This window comes from Borostomias antarcticus, assembly GCF_949987555.1.
Source record: "Borostomias antarcticus genome assembly, chromosome: 34".
NCBI lineage: Eukaryota > Metazoa > Chordata > Actinopteri > Stomiiformes > Stomiidae > Borostomias > Borostomias antarcticus.
In genome coordinates this window covers 4,879,276-4,891,305 of record NC_140267.1, presented here as the reverse complement: position 1 = coordinate 4,891,305, position 12,030 = coordinate 4,879,276, and the positions used below count along the sequence as shown (strand labels likewise).

Sequence of the window (12,030 nt, the reverse complement as noted above, 5' to 3'; positions counted from 1 at the left end):
AGAGAGACAGATCGAGGGAGAGATAGACAGAGAGAAAGGGGGATAGAGAGACAGATCGAGAGAAAGGGGGATAGAGAGATAGATCGAGAGAAAGGGGGATAGAGAGACGGACAGAGAGAAAGGGGGATAGAGAGATAGAGAGAGAGAAAGGGGGATAGAGAGACAGATCGAGAGAAAGGGGGATAGAGAGACAGATCGAGAGAAAGGGGGATAGAGAGACAGATCGAGAGAAAGGGGGATAGAGAGATAGACAGAGAGAAAGGGGGATAGAGAGACAGATTGAGAGAAAGGGGGATAGAGAGATAGATCGAGAGAAAGGGGGATAGAGAGATAGATCGAGAGAAAGGGGGATAGAGAGACAGATCGAGAGAAAGGGGGATAGAGAGACAGATCGAGAGAAAGGGGGACAGAGAGACAGATCGAGGGAGAGAGTTAGAGGAAGTGAGAGACTTCACCATCATGAAGGTGAGGTGCGTGTTGGGGTGTCCTCCAGGCCAGGCCAACCTCTTCCACTTCCCTGCAAATGCGGAGTTACGGACTCGATGGCTTGAGTTCCTCCACTTCGATGAGCGAGGTCTGAACACGGCCTCTCGGGTGTGTGCGAAGCATTTCATCCAGACCTGCTTCTCCAACTACATGGAGCATTCAATGGGGTTCGCGACGGCTCTTCACCTGACAGACACGGCCGTCCCGTCCGTTTACACCGTCGGGGGATCACCTACTTTGAAAGTAAGTAACCTTACACATATGATAATTAACAAACTATAGCTCAATATTGTGCTAATAGTTTTACCAAAACGTAATCAGTCCAGATAGTTTTTACTACTGACTTGTCATATTGGTAACGTTAGCTAGCCCACTTTGGGGTCATTCCTATGTTCCCCCCCAAAAAAGGGTTCTATGTTCCCCGGGTCCTATGTTCCCCCCAAAAAAGGGTTCTATGTTCCCCGGGTCCTATGTTCCCCCCCCAAAAAAGGGTTCTATGTTCCCCGGGTCCTATGTTCCCCCTCAAAAAAGGTTCTATGTTCCCCGGGTCCTATGTTCCCCCCAAAAAAGGGTTCTATGTTCCCCGGGTCCTATGTTCCCCCCCAAAAAAGGTTCTATGTTCCCCGGGTCCTATTTCCCCCCCAAAAAGGGTTCTATGTTCCCCGGGTCCTATGTTCCCCCCCAAAAAAGGTTCTATGTTCCCCGGGTCCTATTTCCCCCCCAAAAAGGGTTCTATGTTCCCCGGGTCCTATGTTATGCTTCGTGTTTGTTATAACACTTTAGCACTAACTTTCCATTAATTCTCATTATCCATCAGCCCCTGACCCGAGATGTGTGCTGCCAATACACCCCGTGTATGGAGGCAGTTTACACCCAAGTTCCCAGAGAGTGGTCCAAGCCACCGACTAGACGGAGTAAAGGTAATTAACGTCAGCCTACTCAACCCAGCAAACACACAACGTCAGGGAGACGTTCAGATCATGTCTTTATAACGTCCGTCGGTCCAGAACCCCGTTTGTACGTCTGCTGGACCCCTCAATATTCAAACGTCTGGCTTGGACCCCTCTAAGACCTCTAAGTGCAAAATGGGTTCAATATCTGAACGTAAAAAAAAAAAAATCATTCTGGCTCCTAATTGGATGTCTTTGGACGTCCAAAAAAGACAGAAAAGACATCTAAAAGACGTCTTTTAGACCTGTCTTTGCTCAGTGCGAAGTCCAGTGCAAGCTTAAAGAAAATTCACTAAACACAATTGAACGTGTTGTATTGTCTACAAGTGTGCATCTTTTATTTGTGTGCTTGTACGTTAAGCGATTCAAGTGAGACCTCTTGGGCGCTCGGTGTCTGTGGGCTGCTCCATGGATGATGACGCGTCGACCCCACGCAAAAGGCCACGCGTGGACTACAGTGCGTTGGAGTCCAGCCAGGATGAATCCTTTTGTCCAAGGGAACCTCGGGGTTCAACCTATGTGCCCGATGTCACACAGGACCATCAAAGGTAGGTGCATCTTTAACTGCTCGGCCAGGAACAGGGTTGCCAGATTGGTGTGTTTTCCAGCCCAATGAGTGCTCAAAATCCGCCCAACGTGATAAAAAAAAGCCCAAATATTATAGTATATAATATAGTATATAATATATAGCAGTACATACACATATACAAGTCTGAGTGACCAGATCCCGTAGAGGTTTTTAGCTCCAGTAGATGGCGGTAATGCAACTTTTAGGATGCCAACTCCCACAGAAGAAGAAACTGACGGGGAAATCTTGTGGGCGGAAAAGGAAGTGACGCGTTTTGCATGTCAGGAAGACAACAAACACTTTGTTTGCAGCCATGGCTGAATCCCAAGCGATTGGTACAAAGAAAAAAAGATCTGCCGAGGGTTTACAAGTGAAGAAGGAATATGATAAGACTCTACAGAAAACAAGAATAGTCATTGGAGCCGCTTATGACAGATGGAAGGAACTGAAAGAGAAATTGAAGATCCACACACACACAGACATGGCATCATTCCTTCTAGACAGGTAGCTGTTGCATATTTTTAATAATATTTGCAATATTATTGCCTATAATATTATCTAATATTATTATTATATTATCGCCTATTTCAAATATATTTGCTTTAAAAAGTCTAGGTTATAAGTTGAGTTGCAGAGTCCATTTTGCGTTGCTATGGCACACCTCAATGACCATAGCAACGCATCTACTGCCTGTCTGAATCAGCCTACATCTCTTTGGATGTTTTCTTTTAACGTCAAATCAATAGTCAGTTTTTCATCCCTCACCATGAGACCTTTAGGCTCATCTTTGCCCCTCGTAACCCCAAGCAGCCATTCAATGCATTGCGTGACTTGCGACGCTAACAGTGGTTTCCTACAGTGGTTTCTATAGCAACCGCATCAGGCTGCGTCTGATCTCTTGATTACTTCCGGGTCGGCGCATTAATCTACAGCTGTGCTTAAACCCCGGGCGGGATATACAGTAATAATGTATCCCTCCCAGCCAATCAGAATCAAGCATTTACAAATGAAGTTGAATAATAGTAAATACCCCCCCCCCCCCCCAAGCCATGTCTGTGTATAATTGAGGTGAGGTTTTTTCTAAAGTTATCTTCCAGGGCTGTGATTAGATCACCCTGTGCCAGGCTGGGTACTTTAAGGCCCTTTTCTCCTGGGTTGAGATCAGTGTAACTCAGAAATGTGTACCGTGGATCACCAGCGACATCTGTGGTCAAGATGTTACACTCTTCACAATGACTATACTTTTCTATAATCTTACTACCTATACACCCAGCTGTGAAACTAGTACACTAATTAGCTAGTTATTGTCATGGTTAGTGTAACCACTGTACAGTAGCAGGAATTGCTCTGACTTGCTTCAGGTTGACATCTGTCCTGTACAAAGAAAGGCATCACACCACAGTTAGCCTATAGAGATGGACAAGATGGTCCCAGACAAACGGTGTCGCCTGGGACCGTCTTGTCCACCTGTAGGCCTATATGGCTGTGATGTGATGCCATTCTGTGTACAGGTCAGATAAAAACCATGTCAACACGAATCAAGTCTCTGAGCTATAACTGCTAATTTACAATGGTTAACTGTAAACTTTGCGCACTCAGATTGGGATTCAGCTATAGTGGCGACGTACAACCAAAGAGTACGCATGACATGTCGACCTGACTAGATTAATTCGGCCGCAGATGACCATACCATTTTATTTATAGAGCACATTTAAAAACAACAAAGTTGACCAAAGTGCTGTACAAGTCAAACAACAATAACACACAAAGAACACATAGTAAAACATACGCAGTATGTCACATGAAAAAGGACAGTCCATAATGGCTGAAACGCCTCATGAGCACCCTCTTCAGGCGGGTGTCGAAAATGCACCTAACTGTCCCCTCTGAGCATTCCATACTCTTTGGAACAAGAGCGGCCGCGTATGGAAGAAGCATCTCAACAAACATGGCGGACACCGGTCCTTCTGGGGCGAAGAGAGTTTTAATTGGACTGGGAAAAGGGAAAAGAAGGACTGAGGCACAAAGACAGGCGGATAAAAACAGAGGGAAGACCAGAGTTAATATTGGATTTGCGTTGCGAAGGTGGAGGTTACTCAAAGAGGCTAGGGGATTTAAACTGGATACTGATGTTGCCTTTTTCCTCTTGGACTTGTAAGTCTTGCATGCTAAATTATCCTAGACTAACGTTATCTTAGATTTATAGCTAAATTCTAATACATTTTGATTGAGTCATGCACACAAGTAGGCCAAACGATAGTAAAACAAACTATTTTGAAAGCTGTAATTGATTCTGATTCTGATACGTTAGCTAGATGGATACTAGCTATCATTACCCAGCTAGCATAGTCTTTGGCCAGAACTGATTGGCTGAGCAGGATGCTAGAATGGATCGGCCGGAAGGTCAGATTTTCATTACCTGTAAGCCATAATCATCAAAACGACAAGAAATAAAGACTTGACCTATTTCACTTTGTGCAATGAATCAATATAATGTGAGTTTCACTTTCTGAAATGAGTAAAAAAAAAAATTGAACTTTTTCACAATATTCTAATTTTTGAAGCTGCGCCTGTAATATTTAAGGCAATATTTAAGGTAAGGTAATGTTTAAGGGTTATGTTTAAGGCACGGGGTCGGAGCAAAGATATGGCCATGATTTAACAACACAGGCAGAAATATTGGAATAAGACATTGCAATTGGTAGGAGTGAGTCATTGAAGTTGGATGCTATTAGGACGCTATGGCTCAATGAAACAATCTGATTGTGGTTTTAATTCGTTTTGACAAAATGTGAAAAAATTATTGCAGCTTTAATCTATATGCGCTTCATTTGTTTGTTTTTATTTCAGGTGGGCCGCCTCCCCCCAGACTCCTGATCCAGCCAATCAAACGTCTCGTAGCCGTCCCCAGCTCATCAACAAAGACATTCCCGACCTCGCTCCACATGATGTGTGTGTGAACATTGCCTGTCTGCTGCGGCTGTTCCGACGGTGTGGACAGTGCAGTGGTCAGTGTGTGGTCAGGAAGCAAGGGGACAAGAGACACTTCACAGTCGTCCAACACTGCCAGATGTGCAATCAGCTGACCACATGGACCAGCCAGCCTTTCAAGGTGTTTCCTCTTAGCGTCATACTCAATAACCTCGCCATCTTTTTATTGTGTTGCTCATGACTCATCTCTGAATGGATTTTCAATCCACTTTATATTTCAATGAGGTGTAAAAAAAGATGTGTGTACCATTGCAGCAGCTTTAATGTATGATGTGTTATAAGGTATATTATTGTTAGTCGCTTTGGATAAAAGCATCTGCTAAATGACTAATGTAATGTAATGTTATAAGGCCAGGTTATGTTTAGTGGGCTTCCTGTTTACTCTTGTGGATGAGGAGAAACGTGGCTATGGCCGTTTAAAGTGTTTTCTAAATGCGATACACGGCCATTAAAACATGTCATGTGTTGTGTCCTTAGGAGGAGGAGCAGTCTGTGGATCTGTGTGAGGTCACCGAGGGGAAGCAGGAGCTAACGGCTTCTCTGATAATCAGGAAGTGGTTTGATAGTAACACTGACTCCGCCTCCAGCGGGGAAGAGAGCCTCTCGACTGATGAAGATGTGAAGATGGTCATTCCTGCAGAGCTGGCGGTGAGAAACATCCTGTTATTGATCACGTTTACATAAAGTAACATCCTGTTATTGATCACGTTTACATAAAGTACACATCCTGTTATTGATCACGTTTACATAAAGTAACATCCTGTTATTGATCACGTTTACATAAAGTAACATCCTGTTATTGATCACGTTTACATGACCACAATAATCCGCTAATTAGGAATAATCCGATATTTGGTAATAATCTGTACCTTTGTTATAGTAGCAGTGGAGACATACTCAGTTGCCCCAGGCTTTGGCATATTAAACGATCCCCAATGTGTGGACAGTTACGCATGTTCCATGTTCCCTGCCCAGGAGGCGGAGTCTGTGGCCCCGCCCGGCGAGGGGAGCGAGGGGGACCAGGAGATGATGGTGATGATGAGGACGAAGGGTAGTCAGACTGACGGGGGACGCAACGGGGAGACCAGTCAGCTGCCCAAAGAGGAGAAGAGAGACAACGCCCCGGAGGACGAGGAGAGATCGGATCTGCTAGCAGAGGTGGAGATGATGGTGATGATGAGGACGAAGGGTAGTCAGACTGACGGGGGACGCAACGGGGAGACCAGTCAGCTGCCCAAAGAGGAGAAGAGAGACAACGCCCCGGAGGACGAGGACAGATCCGATCTGCTAGCAGAGGTGGAGCTGACCGTAGACTCCGATTCACAGAGGAGCCAGGAGGACAACGATGGAGGGGAGGAGGAAGAGGAAGAAGGAGAAGGAGAGGAGAAGGGGGAAGGAGGTATGGAGGACAAACATATAATAAAAGAGGAGGAAGCAGAGGACACGGAAGAATCCGAAACTCAAGAGGAGGAAGATGAGTGGGAAATGGATGATGAAGACGATGATGATGATGATGAGGAGGAGTGGGAGCAGGGAATGGATGAAGGGTCAAAGGTTAGGAAGAGGCTAAGGGGTGCTTCTGACAGCCCTCTGTGCAGGAGGACGTATAGCAGGATGTCCATCATGAAAAGGGAGCAGAAGCGCTCAGAGACGCTCTGTCCAGACTGCGGACGTCTTTACAGAACCCTGTCTCACAAGTGCGATCCCAAGAAGAAGTTCCAATGCCCCGACTGTGGCGTTTTCTTCCTGACCGACCTGAGTCTCAGCGTCCACCGAAACGGCCACTGCAGAAGTCGCTCGCAACCCTGCGTGTTTTGCCTCAAGCCGTTCAAAACGCGGACGGACAGACTGACGCACGAGATGAGCCACACGGGGGACGAGCCCTACGAGTGTCCCAAATGCCCGCGGCGGTTTTGGGACAGGTCGACACGGAGTCGGCATCTCAAAGAGCACCCGAAGAGCTTTAGATGTCAGACGTGTCAAAAAGACTTCTCGGACCTCTTTGTGCTGCATAGGCATGAGATGTCCCACAGCGCTAACAAGCCCTTCAAGTGCGAGGTGAGCTCGGCCCCGATACTGAGACTATTGTAGTTTGGGATACTATTCAATTAGTATCAACTTATTCAACTATTGCAAAAACCAAACAAAAATGCAGCTCCGAATACTAGAGCTGGGTATCGAGTCGAATTTCAAGAATCGATTCGATTCTGATTCACAAGGTTCAGAATCGATTATCACGATTCGATTCGATTCAATATCGATTCGGTTAGTGTTACTAAAACCTGTTTTTTTTTTTAGCTGTAACCTTAATTACATGACTGCCAAGTTATGCAACACATCAATACTAGGGCTGGGTATCGATACTGATTTCCAAAAATGAATGAATGAATCATTGAATGAATGAATGAACTATTCATTCCTTAATTTATTCATTAAATAAAAGATCGATTTTGGGATTCGTGAATCAAATCATCAAATGATTCAGAATCGATTCAGAATCGATAAATCGATTTTTTAAACCCAGCCCTACCGAATACTGAATTGAGCTCAGAACACCAACCTACTGAACGAATAGTGGAATAGTCTAATTACTTGGGCCAGTCCTGCTGCTTGCATGCAAGTGCGCGCGCACAGAGCCAGGAAATGCGTTCATGGGTGGTGCGCTCGCTCTCTGAGCAGCGTTTCAAGTGTAATTCACCGTATTCACCAGCTCCTTGTTCCCGCTCCCTGCAGGTGTGTGACCGGATGTTTGCTCAAGCCTCCCAGCTGAAGTCTCACCTGCGCGTTCACACCGGAGAGAAGCCCTTCCAGTGCCGGCTCTGCCCAAAGAGCTTCAACCACAACGTCAGCCTGAAGAACCACACCAGTCGCTACCACAAGGGGGCGAGCCATGACCCCCCCGGGGGCCTCGGCCCAGCAGCCGATGACGGGGCCAAGCAGGAGACGGAGATGAAAGATGGCAGCTCCCAGAAACTGACGTTCTGGACCGAGTTGGACATCACGCCGAGGGGGGACGGTGGAGGGGGGGTTGAGGGAGACCAGTGGCTGCCTGCTTGTCCTGAAGAGCAGCAGCACGGCTCACAAGGGATTCTGAACAACCACGACTCTGACTTTGATCCACAGGAGGAGAGAATTGCAAGTAAAAGGAGAGGAAGAGGGCGGGGTCGAGGTCGAGGAGGTAGACACGAGTAGAAACCAGTAGAAACCTAGTTGGAAGTGCAGAGTGGGGCTGCTGTTCCGAATCGCATACTTCTACTACTTACTACCAGTACCTACTACAGCTGCCCTTAGAAAGTACGTACTTTGCAAGCAGTAGGCATCCAATTGGGGACATACTACCTTGTCATAACATCGCGCCTTGAAATTTGCCCACATCCGTCGCTGTCAATAACGCAACATTCGTCTACAGCTGTCACGACTCACACGTGACGCACATTTCCGCTGCGCACGGGATTGTGGGTCAGAATAGCCAGAAAAGCCTGCTGGCTTGCATACTGCAAAATACGACCGGATGTAGTAGGACATCCTGGTATTTTTGCCATACTGCATGTGGCATACTATGTATTGGGACATACTACATCCTGTTTTGGCATACTATATAGTAGGGTAGTATGCGATTCGGAACGCAGCCTGGCTCTTTTGGACGGGATGAGTGAACAATAGTGCTTTATTGTTCATAATAACTGGGATGTTGTACATAATTGTGGTTTTAGTGTTTATACAAAACTCTGGAATAAACTTTTTGGAAGTATTTTGTGCGCCAGCCAGTAAGTCAACTATTTCCTCTTGGGGATAAATAAAGTAGTAGTACCTATCTGTAATATTTTGGCGACCATGAAACGGGAGTCGTCAGCTGTAAAATTAAAACACTGTTTATTATAACATATTACAATAATATATAATATAATATATTAGTCTATAAGCCCATAACAGGGCCAAGCGGAGACGGTTGATGGAAAGGAAATGAAAGATGGCAGGTCCCAGAAACACGAAGATCTTCTGGACCGAGTTGGACAACACATCGAGAGGTAACAGTGAAGATTGGGTTCAATTGAGGTCAGTGGCCTGCTTGTCCTGAAGAGTACGAGGCCTCACTGATGAACTGCAGGGTGGGGTAGAGGAGGTTGACAGGGTAGAAACACAGTTGTAGTGTGTGGACATGGCTCTTTTGGACAGGATGATAGCAAAAGCCTAATTTATCAAAACTGGAATGTTGTAGGCTACATAACTGGTCTGTGTTTTTACAATACAAAGCTATACAAAGTATTTTGTGCACTAAATAATTCAACAATTCCCCCTCTGTGATCAATAACTATACATATAACAATACATATCTATTATGTTTGTGTTTTATTATAGATTATATGGAGGGTATTTATATCTGAAGTAAAACAGATCACACAGTACAGTACTGCACGCATGCGTAGTCTCATGTTCCATCTAAAGTAAGGTAAACTCGTTTACCGTCACTTCACAGCACATATTTGACCCGGCGTAGCAGAGTTTTAACAATTTTCTTGCACACAACTCAAGACCATTGGTGTATTAACAGAACCCACCCGACTTTGAAGAATAATAAATAAAAATCACAACATACACTGAAGAACACTTTCAAGAAGAGAAACCCCGCCCAGCCGCGCTACGCCGGGATGTATAACGAGTGGTGTATTTGTGGATGTGGCTAGCTACATCCGGGTCACGACGACGTGGCTTACAGTCTAGCTACTAGCTATTAGCACGCAGCTATCTAGCACGCAGTGGGGAGATTTGATAGCCTGGTAAGACTACTGCTATTTTAATCAGCTATTAGCATTAGCACGACCTACTAGCTAGCTATGATTAAAAACATTAATATTCAGTCTAAAGAGTCCATTTCCAGTGTAGCTTGCTAATTGCTACATGTGGTCTGCTTGTTTTAATACTAAAATCAAATGTTTTCCAGCCAGAGAGCTTTCTACTCCCACTGGAAGCTAAATAGTGATCTAAAACTGTTTTAAAATACTGTTCCCTTAGCTAGATGTCAAATGTTCTGTTTGTTATTAGCAGCTGTTCTCAGGTCAGTCCCATGTTCCCTTAGCTAGATGTCAAATGTTGTGTTTGTTATTAGCAGCTGTTCTCAGGTCAGTGCCATGTTCCCTTAGCTAGATGTCAAATGTTGTGTTTGTCATTGGCAGCTGTTCTCAGGTCAGTGCCATGTTGCAGAGGCTGGCCTTGTGTTCCTCTCGCCTGCGACCCAGGAGCCTGCAAGCAAATGTGTCCCCACGCTTCACCAGGGCGGTGTCGCAGACCAAGTGTGAGTTACACGACACGACACTTTAATTTATGCACACACAGACATACACCAATGTTTGCCATGTCTCTCCTGTGATGTCTTTAGCCTCTCTTACTCTGAAAATGTAATTTAATGTTATTTATTGCTCTATAAATGTTCTTAGCCGGTAGACAAACATACTCCAGGAGCTCGCTCCATCGCCTTGTTGAGAGGGGTCAGGGAAGAATTTTTACAGCTCACTTATCTGGCCCCCGGGTGATTACTGTTTTTTTGCTTCCCTCTGGAATATGTAGAGAGTGGGTCGTATGCCCACCTCCCTTGTTCTCTGTAAAGCGCATTGTGTTGCCTCTGGGTATGAAATGCGCTATATAAATAAAGCTTTGATTGATTGATTGACTTTACACCCCAATACTGTAATGACAAACGAATAATGACACATTATGGCAACTCGTTTTGTCTGTCGTTGCAGTCCCACTCACCCGTTCGCATGGGAAGTCGTTTGCCCACCGCAGCGAGCTGAAGCAGGCCAAGCGCATCGTGGTGAAGCTGGGCAGCGCGGTGGTGACCCGGGGCGATGAGTGCGGACTGGCCCTCGGCCGGCTCGCCTCCATTGTGGAGCAGGTATGGATGAGCGATGGATTGGGATCAGATTTCATGCACTGTAGAAATAGATGCTATGTGATGATGACTCGTCAGATGGTCGATCTGTTATAGTATATCCTTTAAACTAATAGAGGCTTTCGCACACCTGGAAATTACTCAGTCCCATATAGTAGAAGAAAAACTCACACACTATCTTTCACCTCTGTGGGAGAACTCAGCTAACAGTCTGTGGCCATCTGCCTGGGCTCGGAGGTGAAAGATAGTGTGCCGGAGTTTTTCTTCCACTAACGGTATATCCTTTAACATATGGACGTCGTTGTTCTCCCCGCAGGTGGCTGTGCTACAGAACCAGGGGCGGGAGATGATGATCGTCACCAGTGGTGCCGTTGCTTTCGGGCGGCAGAGATTGAGGCACGAGATCCTGCTCTCTCAAAGCGTCCGACAGGCCCTGCACTCCGGACAGAACCAGCTCAAAGAAATGGTCACTCCAGTGCCTTTACTTGGACAGATAGCATCACATCAGAAAATCGGCCCGTATGGCGTTTCGCCCTCTTTCTTACCTGCTGTTTATCTATGTTTTTCCAGTCTCTCCCCGTTCTGGAGGCGAGGGCTTGTGCAGCAGCTGGACAGAGTGGCCTGATGGCCTTGTATGAAGCCATGTTTACCCAGTACAGCACGTGCACCGCGCAGGTACGATCGCTTTCAAAATGGCTGACGTCAATCAGCTTGTTTATAGTTGATACGCTTAGCAGTTTTCAATCAGATGTTATCACGGCGGACGTGAGGAGGAATGACGTTGATGGGTCACGGGATGTAATTGCCGGGGATCCAGATGTGAGGGTAACGGTGTCTCGTCTTGACCCAGATCCTGGTCACCAACCTGGACTTCCACGACGAGCAGAAGCGACGCAACCTCAACAGCACGCTGCACGAGCTGCTGCGCATGAACATCGTGCCCATCATCAACACCAACGACGCCGTCGTGCCGCCCCCCGTGCCAAACAGCGACTTACAGGGGGTGAATGTGGGTACTGTGTAGGGCATGCTGGGAAATGCTAATCGTGGTCCAGGGTTGCGGCAGAACTGACCGTTTGTTCCCATTTCCCCACAAACTTCACAAGGTTTTGTCTCGTCCTAACATTTCTACTTTTCCTTAACAT

General features: G+C 46.1%; 2 protein-coding genes across 4 annotated transcripts in view; both read left to right on the top strand.

Annotated features, from left to right (window-relative positions):
* Nucleotides 1-419: 419 nt before the first annotated feature.
* Nucleotides 420-8,187, top strand: LOC311327821 (uncharacterized protein; the record flags this gene model as incomplete). Its single annotated transcript, XM_084460925.1, has 7 exons — nucleotides 420-729; nucleotides 1,304-1,406; nucleotides 1,798-1,984; nucleotides 4,855-5,116; nucleotides 5,473-5,643; nucleotides 5,971-7,053; nucleotides 7,729-8,187. The coding sequence occupies exons 1-7, from the start codon at nucleotides 460-462 to the stop codon at nucleotides 8,185-8,187; spliced, it is 2,535 nt and encodes an 844-aa protein (XP_084317051.1). The 5' UTR covers nucleotides 420-459.
* A 1,503-nt stretch (nucleotides 8,188-9,690) lies between these two features.
* LOC311327756 (delta-1-pyrroline-5-carboxylate synthase-like) overlaps nucleotides 9,691-12,030 on the top strand; it is a 9,116-nt gene continuing 6,776 nt past the window's right edge. The window contains exons 1-6 of one of the 3 annotated variants that reach the window (XM_084460851.1): nucleotides 9,691-9,773; nucleotides 10,170-10,288; nucleotides 10,737-10,888; nucleotides 11,202-11,351; nucleotides 11,456-11,560; nucleotides 11,736-11,888. In XM_084460851.1, coding sequence (XP_084316977.1) covers nucleotides 10,189-10,288; nucleotides 10,737-10,888; nucleotides 11,202-11,351; nucleotides 11,456-11,560; nucleotides 11,736-11,888 — 660 coding nt within the window. In that variant the 5' untranslated portion in view covers nucleotides 9,691-9,773; nucleotides 10,170-10,188. Of the gene's footprint in view, nucleotides 9,774-10,169; nucleotides 10,289-10,736; nucleotides 10,889-11,201; nucleotides 11,352-11,455; nucleotides 11,561-11,735; nucleotides 11,895-12,030 lie in introns of all 3 variants that reach the window. The other 2 variants (XM_084460849.1, XM_084460850.1) reach the window with 2 other exon arrangements.